Raw genomic sequence first — 17,929 nt, forward strand, 5'->3', positions numbered from 1 at the left:
TAGAGGCGGCAGATCAGCACGTAACAAATGATGGCTGAAAAGACAGTGCCCCATACTCAATGTAGCTAAAATGATCTCACTACAGGATGGCCGAGAGGTGGTCAACCAAGACGTCAGGAGATGTTTCATACCCCACAGCTTGTTCCTGCAAAGGGAAGACCAGTGGTGATGCCAAAGTGACACCATCAGTCAACAGACAGTAACAGAGATCATCTGAAGGAACAGAAGAGCTAACAGGCTGAGGTAGGAGGCCACAGTCTTGGCAGTAGCATCAACAGTCTCACTTCCTGTCAGATCAGTGTGACCAGGAGCCCACATGAACATCACAACTGCTAACTCTACAGTGAGCATTGGGAACTTTCTTGGACCCACTGCACTAAGGGATGGATGGTTTACAACACACACAGGCTCTGAAGGGCACAGAGTGTCAGAGCATATACACAATTAAAAGGCCCGCGTCAGTAGATGTACTGGTTGGCCTGATAAGAGGGCAAACAGCTCTGGTGTAAAAATAGAGCAGTGATCCAGAAGCCAATGCCAAAAATGGTCAGTGCCAATGATGAAGGCACACCAGACACCACAGTCTGGTCTCTGAACCACCAGTGTACAAGAAGGTGCTATTGCTAAATTGTGTGCAAAGGTCAAGAAACTAACAGCAATAGAACCCAGGGTAGTGTCTTTGGGAAGCAAATAAGTCCAAGACAAACACGGACCATTCACACCCATTGGGAACATGGCAGGTAATGTATAGTTAAGGTGGTGGAGCAGTAGCCGAAAGCTAATTCTGAGAGGTAATACAGAAGAAGGGCAGGCCCAGCAATGGCAGTCAAAGGAATCATTGAAAAATGAGACATAACATGGATGGCCAGGAATGGCAGGCAAACAGCCAACTGGGCTAGTGTAAAAGCCTCCATCAGCCAAATGTATTCCATGATGGTGGATTGTATCAAGACAGCATAACATGGACAAATTAACAGCCAGCCATATTCTAGTTTCAAACAGACAAAGGACCAGAATAAACAGAGGTGGCTGATCTGATTCAGTCCACAGGAAGTACCACTTGGGACACACAAGACATTGAAGCATAGTGTGAGGCCAGGTAACGGAATTGGCAGGACCAAGCCCCAGGAATTACATAGTTTCAGCAAACGGAAGAGCAACAGGCCCAAGATGTGAAGACGGTGGAAGAAAGCCACTTTGCTGCAAGAAATTCATACAAACTGTTGTCAGTGGAAAAGCAAAAGCCATTGTTAATGCTCCACACCTAAAGAGAAGAGACACATCACTGAAGACTCTGCTCCAGGACAAGTCGGTGCAGAACTGCATTAAACTGCAAAGTCGTTGGTGGAAAGGGAACCAGAGATGTCTGGTGGGAAGACAGCCATAACAACAATAACCCATAAGCACAGTGCATTGCCATATGGCAACGTTTGTAGCACTTTTTTAAAATCGTTGATTCCACATCAATGAAGCAGGAGCGTTGGCAGCACTGGATTCCGCTCCACAAGACTGTAAAGATAATTACAATGCAACAGTTTTAACAATACATTTAAATTCTGCGGCGTAAGCAGTGTTTGAAGTCGTCTGCTGAATGATGAAGAAAAATGGAGTATAAGTTCGAGTAAGTGTTTTACACAGTAACTTACGACACATAATTGGTTTTTTTTAGTATGGTTGTGCTTTAAATACTCACCTATATATTCTTTGGAGGTTACTGCTTGCTGTGAAATACATTACGTTCATTTAGGCCTTTTGAACATTGGTGTTGCCATATGGCAACACTAGGCACTTTTACTGGTTTCTCTTTACATGGATGTTAGATGTCGCCATACAAAACAGTTGGATTTTGTATAATAAAGCAAGAAACCAAACTATTTCTCAGCCTGATTTCAAGAGAGAAGTAGCAACAGTGTACTTGCAAAGACACCAAGCTTTACCAAAAGGAGCCAGGAGACCATCTGCATCAAGGGCATGTTCAGACAGCCGCATATCCGATTCAATTAGGTTTGATAAGACTGACCACCTCGTCCAGCACACAGAAGGAAAGACGAAGAAAAGGTGTGCACACAAGGACTGTAAAACTATCATGTGAACAATGTGTTAAAGTGTAATGTGGGATTGTGTATTGACTGTTTTATTCCATTTCATGTAAAATAAGAGTTCAAGATTTGGTTATTAATTGTACTGTGTTATAAAGTATCAATTGTATGATGAAGACTGAATAATAAATTTGCACAAAACTTTTATATGTAATAAGAAATTTCAATAACCTACTTATTTTAGTTGAAGTTGTAATCCATATAAATTTAGGTAGTGAAAGCGCCTAGTATTGCCATGTGGCAACATCAACTATCTCACTAATGGCGGTAATGACTTTCATCGAAACAACTCTGTTGTGTAATTTATGCCTTTTACAGAGATAATGTAATTTTTTTAAAAATTACGAAAAAATTAATTCTGGTGCTAATGGGTTAATGGCTACAGCAAAGAGGACAATGCTCAGGATGGAGCCACGAGGCACACTATTCTTCTGGATAAAGGTGTCCGACAAGGTCGAACCCAAACATCCCTTTTAGAAACACTCATCTTGTAAAAATTCCTGAAGGAAATGGGGAAGGCATCATCTGAAGACCCACATGTATAGAGTACAGAAGTTCAGTCCTCCAACAGGTGTCTTAGGCTCTCTCGAAATCAAGAAACACAGATTCAGTTTTCTGCAGAAAACTGTTCGTGACATGGGTTGACAAGGTGCCAAGATGGTGAGCTGCAGAACAACACACTTGATATCCACACTGTACAGTGGTTAGTAAATTATGCAAGACTAGCCACCACACCAGTCGGGCATGAATCATAGATTCTGTCACCTTGTAAACACAGGTGGTGAGAGGAACTGGGCAGTAGCTAGAAAGAAGGTGTCTGTCCTTACCAGGTTTAGGTATGGTGACAGGCTTCACGTCAGTGTCTGAGAAACATTTCATCTGCTCAACTGTGACTGTACGTATGAAGGAGAAATGTGGTGCAACATCTGAACGTTAACATCGTCTGGCCCTGGGACAGAACATCAGGATGAAGTGAGAGCATGGTCTTGCTATCTCATGGTATCACTGTAGAATTCACAATTCTGAGAGGAGAACAGCATCACCCAGGCCTTTTCCACACCTTTCCAAAGGTGGAAGGCAGCTCAAAATCTCTGCAAAAATAGTGACCCACAGTGTTCGAAATAGCAGTAGCATTCACATCTGCTGCAGTCAGGTCAGAAATTGGGGAATGGACCACGGTCCCACAGATCCAATGGAGGTTGCCCCCACACAATGGAAGAGAGAGTGACACTGTTAAAAGAACCAGTAAATTAAATCCAGCTAGTGTTTTGCTATCCCAAAGAATGCAAAAACACCACGCATGCAACTGATTATAACAAATACAACTCATTATCTTAGGATGACTTAAGAACAAGGGGAGCACGTCTCCACATGCCAATCTCATCACGGCATGCCTCAGCCCACCAAGGAACCAGGATACAGCGCAGTAAAGATGAAGTGCGAGGTACGCCAAGATTCTGTAGCAGTAAGGATAACATTCAAAAGATTCTCTACCTGGTCATCACAAACGCGGAAATTATGTTCATAAAAAGATCGTCAAGGCCTAGTAAAGTCTCCAGCTGGCCTCAGGAAGCTGCCAATTGGGTTCATACACACTTTAGGTCGGAGTCAGCAAACAGATAGCGCACGGGAAATGGCTGCTTGAGAACAAGTCAGAATGGACCACTTAAGATGACAGGCAAGCTGGACAGTGCAGAACTAGACGTCCAAATGGAACTAGGTGCTTGCAGAGTCTGAATGGAGTGTGCGCGCACATGTACCAGTGTTAAGACGATGAGGCTGAGTTGATTGAGGTCAGCCAAGAGGGAACCTTTCTGACAGGTTCTTGAAGAGCCCCGAAGGGGATGGTGGGCATTAAAAATCACCAAGAAGCAAAACAGGGTGCAGGAGGTGATCAACCAGCTGGATTAAGTCTGCTCTGGCGGCAGCAAATGACAGAGGGATGTAGACATTAAAAAGAGAAAAAGGTGAAATTAAGAAGGAAATTGCCAACTTCAACACCTGGCAGCAGGTGATGGTTCGGCTAAGACACCACCCCAAGTGAGCAGCATGGCTCTGCCGAGAGATGGAATGCTGTCCTCAGAGAGGTCAATGAGAACCAGAAGGAAAAACGAGAGGTGAAAGTGGTTGTGAGGACGCAATTTTGTTTCTTGGAGGTAGGAAACAACTGGACTCTGAAATTCCAACAGTGGACGTAATTTTTTCCTCGCCGGATCTCATGCCACAAATGTCCCGATGGAGAAGAGTCATGACAATGAAGGGGAAGGACGAAAAAAACTAAGGGCAGTCACCTCTGCAGCTGCCGAGTGCTGGCTTTCGAAGACTCTTCTACAGGGCGCAGAGGCTGGAGGATCCTGTTCTGTGAAATAAGACGGAAGATGTCGGCACTCTCTCTGGGTCGGCCTGCAGACTCAAGGGTAGAAGAATTTTAGGTGGGCCCAGTGGCGAAATGGATGTCAGCCAGGTGAGGGTATCATACAGTGACACAGTTTAAGAGGATTTCAGAGTCGGGGTAGAAGATTGTTTGCCTTTGTACTATTTCGTAAGTGTCTTTACAGTTTGCAGATGACTCAGATGGTTGTTGGCTTGAGGGACATAAGAAGTCTTTGCGGAAGTGTTCCTTTTGTCCTTTCCAGACTGCCAGTTGAGTAGCAGGTGATTTTGCCTCTGGGGATAAAGATCTGGTGGCTTGTTGTGCAGTTGTTGGAGAAGGAGACAGTGGTGCTACCATGATAATGGGCGATTTCAGAACTGCAGTAATGAATTGGAAGTTGAATGTCTGTGTGGCCATGTCCATGAGCAGGGCATAGCAAGAACATTACTGTAAGTGCCAGACTGTAAAATGTACAGCTTTAGATCAGCCAACAACTTGCGAGATACAGTACTTTTTCCTTCACCCGGTTCTCCTGGACGGAACATTCATCGAGATACACGGGACACTCACAGGTTGAGGCAGCATGGTCGCCACTACAATCAGTACAACGAGGAGAGGAGGAGGAGGAGGAGGAGGCCAGTAGCCCTCTGAGTACCTCCAGTCGAAGTAACACATCTGGTTGTGGGACACACATGGGAGTGTGGTTATAATGCTGACACTAGTAACAACACACTGGGTCTAAACTGTACGGTTGGACTGTGATGGCTTCATAACCAGCCTTAATCTTCGATGGAAGCACATCGAATGTGAGAAAAGAGTGTGTGTAGGCTAAGTTTACATCCACCTTTGTCATTATCCAATGGGTCACGGTAACACCCCAATCAGAGAGAGAATTTTCGATTTCCCTGTAGTGTCACGTACCAAAATAGGTTGGTCTTTAGCTACTGCTAAACCGGGCAACTGCTAAACCGGGCAACTGCTAAACCGGGCAACTGCTGTTAGTGCTGCGGAAATGGACAAATTGAACTGCAACAATCCTGCACACAAAAGGGTAAATTACTCTGCTGAGTAATAATTTTCACTCGCACCTTCATCTCTACAGTCTTGTGTGCGTAGATGTTTTAACATTAAACTTAACTGCTACAAAAATTTCCAGGGGTTTATTGAGAGGATTGTTTTATTGTACACGAGTATTAATGGAAACAAATGTGTATCACAATCAGTACAGATACTTCTCTTACTAAGAATCTGTGTAAATGAATGGATAATTGCTTTCTGTCCCTTTAGACAACTGGGAACCACTGGACAGTTCACAGCCAACACCGGGACAAGTTCGAACACATTTTAGTTCAATCTACGCCTTAAGAGACAAGATACTATTTGCCTATGTAAACAGCATTTCAGATGAAATGTAGTCTTGTTATTGCCCCATACAATAACAATAGGACAAATTTGATAAGGTAAGGGTTACTGATTACATCTTCAGGTAATATTTCAGATTTTTGTTTTCAGAAATCAAGTGTACGGCATAATAGAAATAGTCAAGCACTATGATGAAATTATGTAAGTAATATTTTCCCATCAGAAACCAATTCAGCCATGCATTGGTGGCAAATACAATTATGCTTAACAATTTCAAATTTCTTGACATTTGTCACTGGTGTAGTGTGACATTTAAAATCTCAAACTTAATGACAGAATGAAACATTTGGAAAAATTTGCACCAGAATATTCAGGCTAGTGATCTCCTCTCTGTCATCTGTCTTTTAAAATACTTTAGATGGCTCGTAAGTAGGACTTCAATTTTAAATTCAGAGCAAGAATGGTAAATGTTATGTATGAAGCATTTCTCAAAAACAACAAAATGAGTCTTCCAAATCCTGACAACTTTGCCTATTAAAATTACTGACATAGGATAGGGAAGTAAAATTTTGAGAATCATTTTTCTAATTAACTTTAATCAGCTGGATGTAAGCATAGTGAACACCTAGCAATAATTTATTCACAATTATTTCTCTCTCTCAGGTTAGGTTAGGCTGTGTGTGTGTGTGTGTGTGTGTGTGTGTGTGTGTGTGTGTGTGTGTGTGTCTCAGGCTCTATTGTGGGTAAAGCAGGTGGTAGACTTCGGTTTACTGGTAGAATACTGGGGAAATGCAATCAATCTACAAGGAAATTTCTTAGCAATCAACTTGTGTGACCCGTTCTACAATACTGCTCAAGAGTGAAACCCATACCAAATAGGACCCACATGGGATATTGAAAATATACCGGTAAGGGCAGTATGAATGGTCACAGATTTGTGTGATTCGTTGGGGAATGTTACAGTGAGACTGAGGAAACTTGAGTGGCAGACTCTTTAAGACAAACTGAGATTATTAGAAGCCTAAGTTTGAAGAACCAGCTTTAAATGATGGCTTTTGAAATATATAACCCCTTACTTATTGCTCACATAGTGATCATGAAGACAAGGTTAGAATAATTACAGTATGCACAGAGGCATTCAGGTAATCAGGCAATCATTCTCCCCATCCTCCATACACAAATGGAATGGGAATAAACTATAATGACTGGTATAATAGCACATGCCCTCCAACACACACTAGTGGTTTACAAAATAAGAATGTAGATGTACGGCAGAATATTTGTTGTGACCTATTTGACTAAGTGCATCAGAACTCCAGCATGCAACAGTTGGAATTAAAGACTTAACATCAAGTTCCAATATAAATTGTGTAAAACCACTACCAAAAACATTTCAAATGACACAGCGAAGCTCAGTGACACCACACTGAGTTGTGTCGTGTTTAGGCAGCACTGTCAATTTTTGAAAGGGGAGAGTATTTCGAATGTGCATACCGGTCAACCACAAATGGTTTGAACTGAATACTCAGACTGAAGAGGTTGCAATGCTGGTGTATCCCAACTGCTCCCAAACGACAGACAATATCACAAAAGCTGCAGCAGCAAGCCATTTTACACCCTAGAAAAATCTGATGACCTGAACCTGTCACGTCACCCAGCACGGTGTGCTATACATCCCGACGCAATACCAACATGACTGTGTGACAATTTGAGGGGACTTACCAGTAGTGTTAACAATATGTTTCTCAAATAGATCTTAATTGAAGATGGCTTTTCCTGTGCTATTAATAATTGAAGTAACAATCACCTGGAACATGCCTAGACAGTAAACGCAATGAGAAGACAGGTCAGGTCAAGGAGACAAGGCGATGTTCGAAATATTTTTATTCAAATAGTATTTTTCATGTGGAATTGATACCATGAAGTGCTATGGTACCCAAAACCCACTACAAGAAGATCCTTGACCATTTACGTGATGCAATTTGGTGTAAGCATCCAGAGCTTTGATGCGGGAAGAACTGACTGTTGCTATAGGACAATGCCACTTTACATAGTTCTGTCCTTGTCCAATAACTTGCAAGCAACAGGTCACCATTTTGCCACACCACCTGCACTGCCCTGATCTCACGCTATCCAATTTTCTACTCTTAACTACATGACCGCACTCTTACCATAAGAAGAGCAGATTTACAGGACCTTCCTTCGAACATGTTTTCGCAGTCCTGCCAGCAGCACTTGATTTTTGAGACTTTCCCAGTGTAATCAGTAGCAGGCCACTAAGTTTCCGGGTTGCACCCAGATGATTTCTACTGCTTGCCATGATATTTCAGCTGACAAACGTTCAGCCATCTTCACGTGAGTGTTTTGCCCTGGAGACTGCTATATCAAAACCTGGCAAGGAGACAAGCACAAAGACAGCCACTATATGAGTGATCTCTGGCAAGTTTTGCACCTCCTTCAAATATCACACAGGTGCACCCATAAATATTATACTCAAATGCATCTTTGCACCAATTTTTGGTATAAAGTTAGTTACGTGAACTAGCAATTTCCAGTGCAAAACACTCACTCAAAGATAGGCTGAATGGTTGCCAGCCGAAATAGTGTGCCAAAGAATCTACGTCATCTGGCTGCGATCCCAAAACTTAATGTAGCAGTTAAAAGGATATCGGCAGATGGCGACCGTTTTGAGGGAGGATGTGTATCTGATTTAAGTATATGCCATGGCCATATGGCATTCAGGGGCAGGACCACAAAAAAATAAAGTGAGCATGTCACGCAGCATCTTTTGAGACAATCCGGTTCTTTTGGGTGCCTACTCTCTGTGTGTCCCTATGAAAACTTAACAATTGCAGTAGTACAAAATTCTGACATTACAGGAAATTGATGTGGCAGCCCCGAAACCACTTGCAATAATTAAGAACCCCCAAGGTTAATACACATGCCAGAGGTGGTAGTGACTAACCAACAAACATGTTAAATTTAACACTCCATCAACTCCCTTCACAAAGCATCTCCATTCTAAGCAGAACGCTATTAAGAGTGATTTGACGGAAGGTTATATTTTGATCCATGCCACAGAAGAGCTCTTTAAATCCCACGAAGACGCCAATTCCAGATTCCCCTAAACTTTCTTGGTACAACTGATTTCCCTTTGCTAAGTCACCAACATGCTACTTTGTTACCTTTTTCAGTATTACCCTACATTTAATTAATTTTGCTTAATTTCTGTTTCTGAAATAAGACTGGCCGTTACAGTCTCTGACATTCTTTTCCAGCAACTTTTCACGCATTAAACTGACGGATACTATTACCTAGCAAATACATGCATAATACTTCAATGAAAGTAAAATCGAAGTTGCCCAAAACTCCAGGTCATAGGAGACTTATTGGATAGGATGAGAAGGCAAGACTGATTACATATGGATCAGCAACAATACAAGGAAAATCCAGATTGCTACATACAGTAAAGCTTACACATTAAGTTGTAGACAAGCACAGTTAAAAGACCCTACACATTAGCTTTCAGAGACAGCCTTCATCAGAAAATCACACGCACTGCCATCTGGGGAGGGGGCGGGGGGGGGGGGGGGGGGGGACTGTTTCACAAGCTGGAGTGGGCATAAAATCCATATTTAGTATTGTTTGAGGTAATTATGCTACTGTACTACCTTACTGGAGCAAAATTTTGAAATATTTCTCATTCAGTACACTCACTTTTACAGTGTGTCCATATAACTGAATGGACAATTGCTCTCTGTCCCATTAAACAATTGAGGACCACTGAACAGTTCCCAGATAACATGGGGACATGGGGACTGTTACATAAAATTCGTATTACTAAGACTGAAAGTTACACATTAAGGAGACTCTTGATGGGTGGGAAACACACTTGTGGAACCACTGCACAAGAAAGTGACTGAAAACCAGGTAACTTCATAAGGTCATGTAGGACTAGTCTCAAGCCTTTAAGAACTTACCGGAGGGCATGAAGAGCTTTAAGAATTTAGGACCATGTACCTAACCAATCCAATATCTAGAAGTATTCTAGGAACAAGAGCAATTTAGATTGGCCTACACTTTTAATTTTCATTAAACTCTAAAAAAATACTATTTCATGAACAATGGACTGAACACAGCTGTAATAGGCACAAATGCAACACACCACAGAGGAAATGATGCCACCAATTCTGCTATATTTCATTAAACTGGTAATCAAAATAGAAATGAGTACATGCAGACATAGAAAATTACACTGGACAACACTTCCGGGATGGCTAATGTTGTAGACACCTTCAAGTATCTGGGAAAATCCAAACCAACTGACAGGATGATGTAATAAACATGGAAGGAAATACATATCACTTAACATATAGATGTAAAAAATGCATTTCCCGTACTATAATAAAATTCTAAGATTAAAATACAAACATAAAACCAGCAGCTGTGTCATTGTTAACATTAAGATAATACATGGTACAATAAAAAACTCGCTGTTGAGAATTCCTTTCTTTTCCTTCTTGTCAAATATGGGAAGTGGAGGAGTATATGAACAGTAACTGGTTACAGAAATGCACTGACGACTTGTGGGAAACTGATAGTACAATGGATGGATGGGTATGGGTGCGTGTGTGTGTGTGTGTGTGTGTGTGTGTGGGGGGGGGGGGGGGCGAGCGAGCGTATACCCGTCCTTTTTTCCCCCCCTAAGGTAAGTCTTTCCGCTCCTAGGATTGGGATGACTCCTTACCCTCTCCCTTAAAACCCACATCCTTTAGTCTTTCCTCTCCTTCCCTCTTTCCTGACGAAGCAACCGTTGGTTGCGAAAGCTAGAATTGTGTGTGTATGTTTGTGTCTATCGACCTGCCAGCGCTTTCGTTTGGTAAGTCACATCATCTTTGTTTTTAGATATATTTTTCCCACGTGGAATGTTTCCCTCTATTATATTGATAGTACAATTACATTGATATGAATTGCAAATTCATTTTTCTTATCAATTTAGAAATTTCTGATTTAATTTACACATGAAGGTTTCATTCTATAATCCACTAAATTTCAGACTATCTGCATGTACAAGAGATATTTATTATTAGTGGTTGAAATTCTACATTACTTTCAATCTTGACTGTAAATAACTGAAGTCCCCACAAATCAATATGAATACTGCCAACTTAACTGGGGAAATTCTAGTCAAGTATTTTATTTGATGCCTTGCACAGATTTCTTATTGGCTTGTGTATCACAGTCAGTTCAGATATCTATTACCACATAGATTTCATTAAACTGAAAGTGAATTGCTTTCTGTCCCATTAGACAACTGAGAACCATTAGACAGTTATCAGACAACACTGGGACAATATAAAAAAAATGCACTTTACTATACTGCACAGCAAAATTAACACAGAAACTTAGTGGTAATCTACAATTTTAAAATGTGCCAAAACTCTTTCATTGCAACAGCTGTACTAAGTTTGACAAACATTGTCAATGGCGTACTGTTTTTCAGAACCCCATGTAGACAGGCAACAGGAAAAATTAATTCTCTTCCTTCATCTGTAAATCCTTTAATTGCTCCCTTTTCTTGTCACTCACCTGCTTCCAGAAGCTGGTAAATCAGTGTTAAGTCAATCACTATTTATTGTTCCAAGATACTGCTCTAGTCTCAAAAAGTACTGAAGCAATAATTATGTATGAGAATAGTCTGTAGTGCAGGGATTGCATGTAGCTGCACCTAACAATCCCCATGAGTGCCACATTGTTTATACACTGTATAATATACACTGTATATAATATACACTGTATAATAAATTTATTATGTACTGTAATTCCCAGTGAAGCATCATACACATACCACAAACTATATGTTTAATTTTATTATTAAACATATCTGGCAAAACCACAACGTTAACGTCACAGCTCAATACTGAAAAAGATTCCACATGAATTACCTTTACGTCTTCCAATGGGGTGTGATCAGGTATTTCACGCAGAATTACAATACATCTCTTGTGGTTTGGTCTCACCTTCTGACCTTCCTCGTCAACTTGTACATTTGGTGATTCTAAAACAAATCATACTTTAAACTTTTTCATGAAGTCCTTAAATTTACATCAAATCAGATATGCCAGCAAGCGTACCTCTCAAAACTTCTGTTATAAGTTTTATATCTTTTGTCAGTTTCTTCACTTGATTGAAATTTGCCACAGTCCATATTGGTACATATTGATCATTATCCATTTGTGACAATAAATATGCATCATTTGCCAGATTTTCCCTGAAATTGTAAAATTAACTTTTAACAATAGCACATCAGAAGTAAAGTGTGATGAGTCACCTTGTACTAATTAAGTTTCCATTCACACAGAGTTAACTGTTTAATGTATTTAAATGCATTCACTCATCAAATACCTGATGTCAGCTTTGACGCATGAAATGATATGGCATGTGATGTCAAACATATGCAAACAGATAAAAATAACACTGACAACATTTCTTTTGCATCTCTATTTTTTCCTGGAATGTTGATTGTGGTGACAGTTTGATCTGCCACCTAGCCAAAGGCCTAGGTTAGATATATAGAGGGAAAGTCTGGCAGTCATCAGAATACATTACACATTCGATTACATATTGGATTTCACACAGTGACCTTGTCCTTCATTTTGAGGAGGTACTGGGACAAATGTGGTGAAGCAAATTAACTGTTTTTATTATCCTGATAGTCATATTAAGACATTTGTAAGATAATGTTGCATTTTGAAACAACTTCGGATATGTTTAACATCCACTAACTAAACCTAAGTCACAGTTAGTTGCGTGAGAATGGCTTGAGGTGACCAGTTCTTAGCTTAGCAAAAAATCAGGAAGAAGAGCATTACAATTAAAGTTACGTAAACTGCAGAACAAATAACAATGTTTGGATTCATGTTAGCTACAAGAGAGCTGCAGCAGCATTTTCACTTAGTGGAAACTTATGTCGTCTGTATAAAGATTACTGAACTACAAAGACAATTACAATCAATATGATGGGCGAGGACTGTACCTTGAGAAGTAATATTCTAACTGCGAAGACAGCATTTGTTTTAGTTGGTCCAGGGGGATGCCTGCATCAGATCCTGGGCTCGGATCCGCAAGCGATCCCCCTGGAGGACTGCTATCCTGCACGTACGTCTCCAGTGAATCTCCTAGGCCATTAAGAGAGCTGTAAGAAATTCACACAAAATTTTCATATCATTAAAAGATGGAACATCAGCATGGCAGAAATATGAGAAAGAAAAATGTGAAATTAGCAATAACAGACTGTGGATGTGTTGTGAATAATGTTAACATTTGAGACCACAAATATTTGACATCCAAAGCAAATACTCACCTGAAATCTGAGCTCGTAGTTGCCGTAGTGGCCAGCGAGTCAGGGGTGGCTGGGTACACCGCCCCTGAAGGGAGCTTGCCAATGTCCCCATTCATGTACACGTAAGCTGAAAAGAGCAAATCCATATCATATATCTCCACTGTTTGAGTAAAGGGAGAGGAGGAGCTAATACAGGTACAATTACAACAAAACTTCTATGGTGTCACTATGTTAACTTGGGCATAGATTAGAAGGCTCGACACGATTTAAGTAACAAGATACCTGCTTACATTATTCTAATTTCTTACCTACATCAAATTTCAGCACTGACAGGTTGGTCAGACAGCAAGATAAACCATTTAGTAAGAACAGACATTAAGGTCCCAATAACTGAAGTAACCATTGGAATACTTCTCTTTGAAGACAATGACCATTTATTACTTACTTTTGTATTTTTAAACCCAATACTGACATACTGTCCTTTTCCAATCTTCACTGAATACTTAGTAACCTTTTTAATTAGCACACTGTCAATGAAACAGAAACCACCTTCAGAGTATTCCAAACCTTGTAAGGAAGTATTTATAGTTCAACGTACAAATGGAAATTAACATAAAAGAAATTTCAATATGTTTTGTCTGACTTTGTAAGCTACATATTAAAAGTTTTGCTTTGAACCTATGTAATTAAGACCTACTTTTAATATGTGACATCTTTGAAAACTTCACCACCAAAGAAACACTCATTGTTTCCAATAAGTGTTACAGTTTTTTCCTGATTCACAGCACATTTCAACTAAAATTCAGTTGCCTGAATTTACTAAACTTATACCAACAATTCCTTATTAGCCAGACATTTTACTTTTATGACAACACAACATTGTAGAACTCAAATTTAATTCCCAGAAAACATCAGCAAAAAGATGTTCTTTTGGCATACAACTACAGCAGTTGGCTAAGCAAGGGGTATTCAGTAGACTAGGTATAAATAACCGTCCCATTTCGTTTTCTCAATAGCAAATTTCCTTTTCAACTATTTATGTGAACAGAAGTGGCAGATCTGGTATAAGCCAAACGCACATGGTTATCCCTCTTCCTTTTCGATCTATCAAGAACTACTAGTGCAGTACTGCCAACCCCGCCAGAAACTTGTTTTCAATCTTCGCCAATAGCTTGAGACAATATCCATTTACTGTTGCCATCTATCAGAACTGACACCTTAGAAAATTTCACATACATTTCTATAAGCTTTAGTTTCCTTCATCGGAGGTAACTGTTCTACGTAATTTCTCGATATGTGTTTGCGGGTAATAACACACTGCACCACACGTAATTGATTCTTTCGATCCTAGATCCTCTTTATTTGCAAATACTACGTTCAAGCAGATGTGCTGCGGTCAGCTGCGGTCCTAACGACGCAAGAGCCAATTTAACTATGCCTCTATTACATTCATATTTTCGGTTATGAAATATTAGTACAGTTATCTCTTCGATATACATAATATGCGCAGTAATTCATTGAGTGTTACATATTTTTTCACAAGTAAATGACTCATGCCTGTCCCTCGCTCTGGCATTAATTGCTCTCCCCTTACTAAAGGTTATGGACAAATGAGCGCCGCCACACATCAAATAAAGTACGACACTGAATGAAACACTTGTTAACAAGCCGTGAAATCCAATTTAGAGATACTTTTCTGCTGAATGTGGCTGAACATCACTCTCAACTCAGTGCATCAGCAGAAACTATCACCAACTACAGCGTTCCAATCGAGCTGTTTCGCTATCCATAACGATACTTAAGAAGCCATTTACAGCAACTCTCATAATATCCCAGTCATATGAAGAAACACTACACAGGTTTTGCAAGAAAACAATTTAGTTAATAAAAGTGATTTCAAACTGCATCCTTCATTTACATCTGCAATTTACCCTTATAAAGTGACCCGGAAACCATGTGCCTTATCATTAGGCTTCTTTATCGACTGCTCCTCAGCGAACAGATGCAAGGTACACCGCATTCACAATTTGTTAAGTCACTCAATGTATGTGATATAACTATAATGCTCTATTCTGTAAAAGTATAGAGATACATGACACAATCCTGTTTTAATAGCTCTGGAAAACAGAAACATATTTCCTTACCGGTGAGCGGAATCTCCTAACTCAACACAATTCTCACAGAAACCTGCAAAATGGCCGACCAGAAGGCACATGCCACAGAAACGTTGCATCATGGGGCCTGCGGCTTACTTGCGCGCTATCTAGTAGTCCAAAACAGAAAACTTGAATAACGGAATTCATAACTAATTGTGTAATGGTTTAACACAGAGCGGTAAGCAAGTTATGTATTATGAAATACCTGTCTCTTCTGACTAGTAAACGTTCAGCGCACAGTTTTCCGTACATCGAATTACAGAGCAAACCTGCAACTGAATCATTTTATGAGGACTAGTTCGTAGGTTATTACGGCACTTTTTCAATATGCAACTGTCTAAAGTCTGGTAGGTCACACAGTGCCCAACATTTGACGTCTACTATCAGCTATTTTCAGTATCTAAGCTCGAAATACAAATATAGCTTACACCAAACCAACCTTGTTTCTGCTGCTGACAGAGATGGATGGAGGAACTGACATAACTCTGACCAACAGAAACGAAAAAACCTTGCATGCGAAACACGAATGAGTTCGAAGTGTTTATAGTGTGTCACGACGCCGGAGTTTTCCCCCGTTGAAAGCCAAGAAGACTGCTCCAAGTCGCCAGTATTGTAGACAACTCAAAGAAATTGTTGCCTTGTCATTTGTGCGTTGTTAGTTAAAGGATGATTAATAACGTAACTGTAAATATCTTTGAGTATCAAGATTTATTACAAACAACATATTTATTGAAGTGAAAGATATGTAGCATCTGCGGTTAACGTATAACATGGCGAAGTTTTTGGTAAGGTAATTAATGAATTCAACTTTCCGGATAATCAGCTGATCAGACTATTTTCTTCTCTCAGGAAGAAGTTTCGCCACCTCTATTTTTGTAAATATAGTCCGGCTTAGTGCTATCAGGTAAAGACTTCCTCTTATGATTTCCACATGTTTTATTGTGTGAAAGACTGTCAACACCAATTTACTGGTTTCTTAAAATTATATTTTGCAAATTTTAAATCTGGATTTTATGTAAACTACAGAATTCAGTAAAACTTTAAAGCTCTTTGACTTTTAAATGTTCCTAGTATGAAACAGATAAGCTAACAAAGCGCCTTACTTCATATGTTCTCTACCAATTAAGGTATGATAATATCCACTACTGTATCTGCAATTACAGTTTTTCCATCAGCTGAATTTTATGGCATGCTAGTGCACTATACGAGGTAGCTATATAATTGCAGGGACAAAGGATTGTGTGTAGTTGCATAATGATCTCTTGATCTGGAATATATCACCACAGCACTTAGCTCTGGTTTGAAATGAAGTATACTCTACCCACAATTCTCCCCCACCACTTTAATTTTCTTCCCACTTAACACTGGCAACAACTTGGTCCGCCTGACATTTTAAATTTATTTTGTTGTCATATTGTATATGTCTATTCACTCAAACCCAGACACATTTTCCTTTTTCCATAATTTTTATTACTTCTTAGTATAGCCTCATTGCTAGGGAGACCTCTAGAGGGAATATCAACCTGTGACAGACCAAATCACATTCCAGTTTGTATCCGCTTAACGTTCACAAACTTGTTATTGAAGCCTAATGGACACAAACTGTACACTTAACACACAGCATCTCTATGGAACAGTAAGTAGCTGTGACTGGTAAGTGAACATTAGACAATGTCAATTCTTGCACTACCAATGCCTCAGTACAAACTCTGCAGCACATATTTACAATTGGGCACTCACTTGGCCTTGACTTATACAATATACTCACTTTCTTGGCTGACATTAGGAGCATATCCATTTAGCAGAGGAAGGAAGCTAGTGCCCACAGACATCCATGGAGATAGTAGGAGTTTGGTGGGAGCTTGTCCTATTTCCCTCATACAATACGTTGGTGATTCATACCATGCACTGTGGAAAGCTGTGTTCTGGACAGCAATTTTTTTTCAAGTATGGATTCTATTATTCTCTCTAGGAAACATACAAAAATATGACCACCACTGAAATGACTCCCATTACCTATCTATATCTGTTCTTTCTTGCAACTTACATTTTCTAGTGTATTAGCAGCTGACTTTCACTGTATTTCTCCTCCCTCTCACTTATCCTTGATGACTCACTTCATATAGTACAGTTTGATAGGCTCCTTTCTTTCTTTCTTTCTTTCTTTCTTTCTTTAAGCAGCTAAAAGCTACTACAAGCTGCTTATTGTCTTGACATACCAAACCCTCTATATTATAAGGAAAGGGCATCACATGGCATGCAGTAGTTCAGTAGTTTTTAGGTTTTTGAAAATTTTGTATACCTCAAGACATATCCTGTAATTTCAGTCCAGGAGGCATATCTAGATCTCAAATACAAAAGTATCTTAAAGGTAAACATTTAAATACTGGTAAGAACGTAGTCATGTTACACTAATTACTAATGTTACACTAATTATAAAGACAGGATGGAAATTATTTTGGTATAATCAAAATTAACTTTGGGGAATATTCTCCTATGAGTACATTTATCCACTACGTACAGCAGTTTTTTTAGTGCAGAGTAGTCTTATAGGAATGTATTTGTCCATAAATCTTTTTTATAATAAAATAGGATT

General features: G+C 39.8%; 1 protein-coding gene across 8 annotated transcripts in view; it reads right to left on the bottom strand.

The window, feature by feature from the left end:
- The window catches only part of LOC126259997 (la-related protein Larp4B), a 392,670-nt gene that overhangs the window by 79,608 nt on the left and 295,133 nt on the right, over positions 1 to 17,929 (bottom strand). For 6 of the 8 annotated variants that reach the window (XM_049957149.1, XM_049957146.1, XM_049957142.1 and 3 more), the window contains exons 3-6: positions 13,199 to 13,304; positions 12,872 to 13,030; positions 11,970 to 12,106; positions 11,781 to 11,893 (exon numbers count right to left, since the gene is read on the bottom strand). In XM_049957149.1, the coding sequence (XP_049813106.1) occupies positions 11,781 to 11,893; positions 11,970 to 12,106; positions 12,872 to 13,030; positions 13,199 to 13,304 (515 nt within the window). Of the gene's footprint in view, positions 1 to 11,780; positions 11,894 to 11,969; positions 12,107 to 12,871; positions 13,031 to 13,198; positions 13,305 to 13,485; positions 13,504 to 13,622; positions 13,639 to 15,321; positions 15,419 to 17,929 lie in introns of those variants that run through there. The other 2 variants (XM_049957144.1, XM_049957145.1) reach the window with 2 other exon arrangements.

This window comes from Schistocerca nitens, chromosome 5 (genome assembly GCF_023898315.1).
Source record: "Schistocerca nitens isolate TAMUIC-IGC-003100 chromosome 5, iqSchNite1.1, whole genome shotgun sequence".
Taxonomy (NCBI): domain Eukaryota; kingdom Metazoa; phylum Arthropoda; class Insecta; order Orthoptera; family Acrididae; genus Schistocerca; species Schistocerca nitens.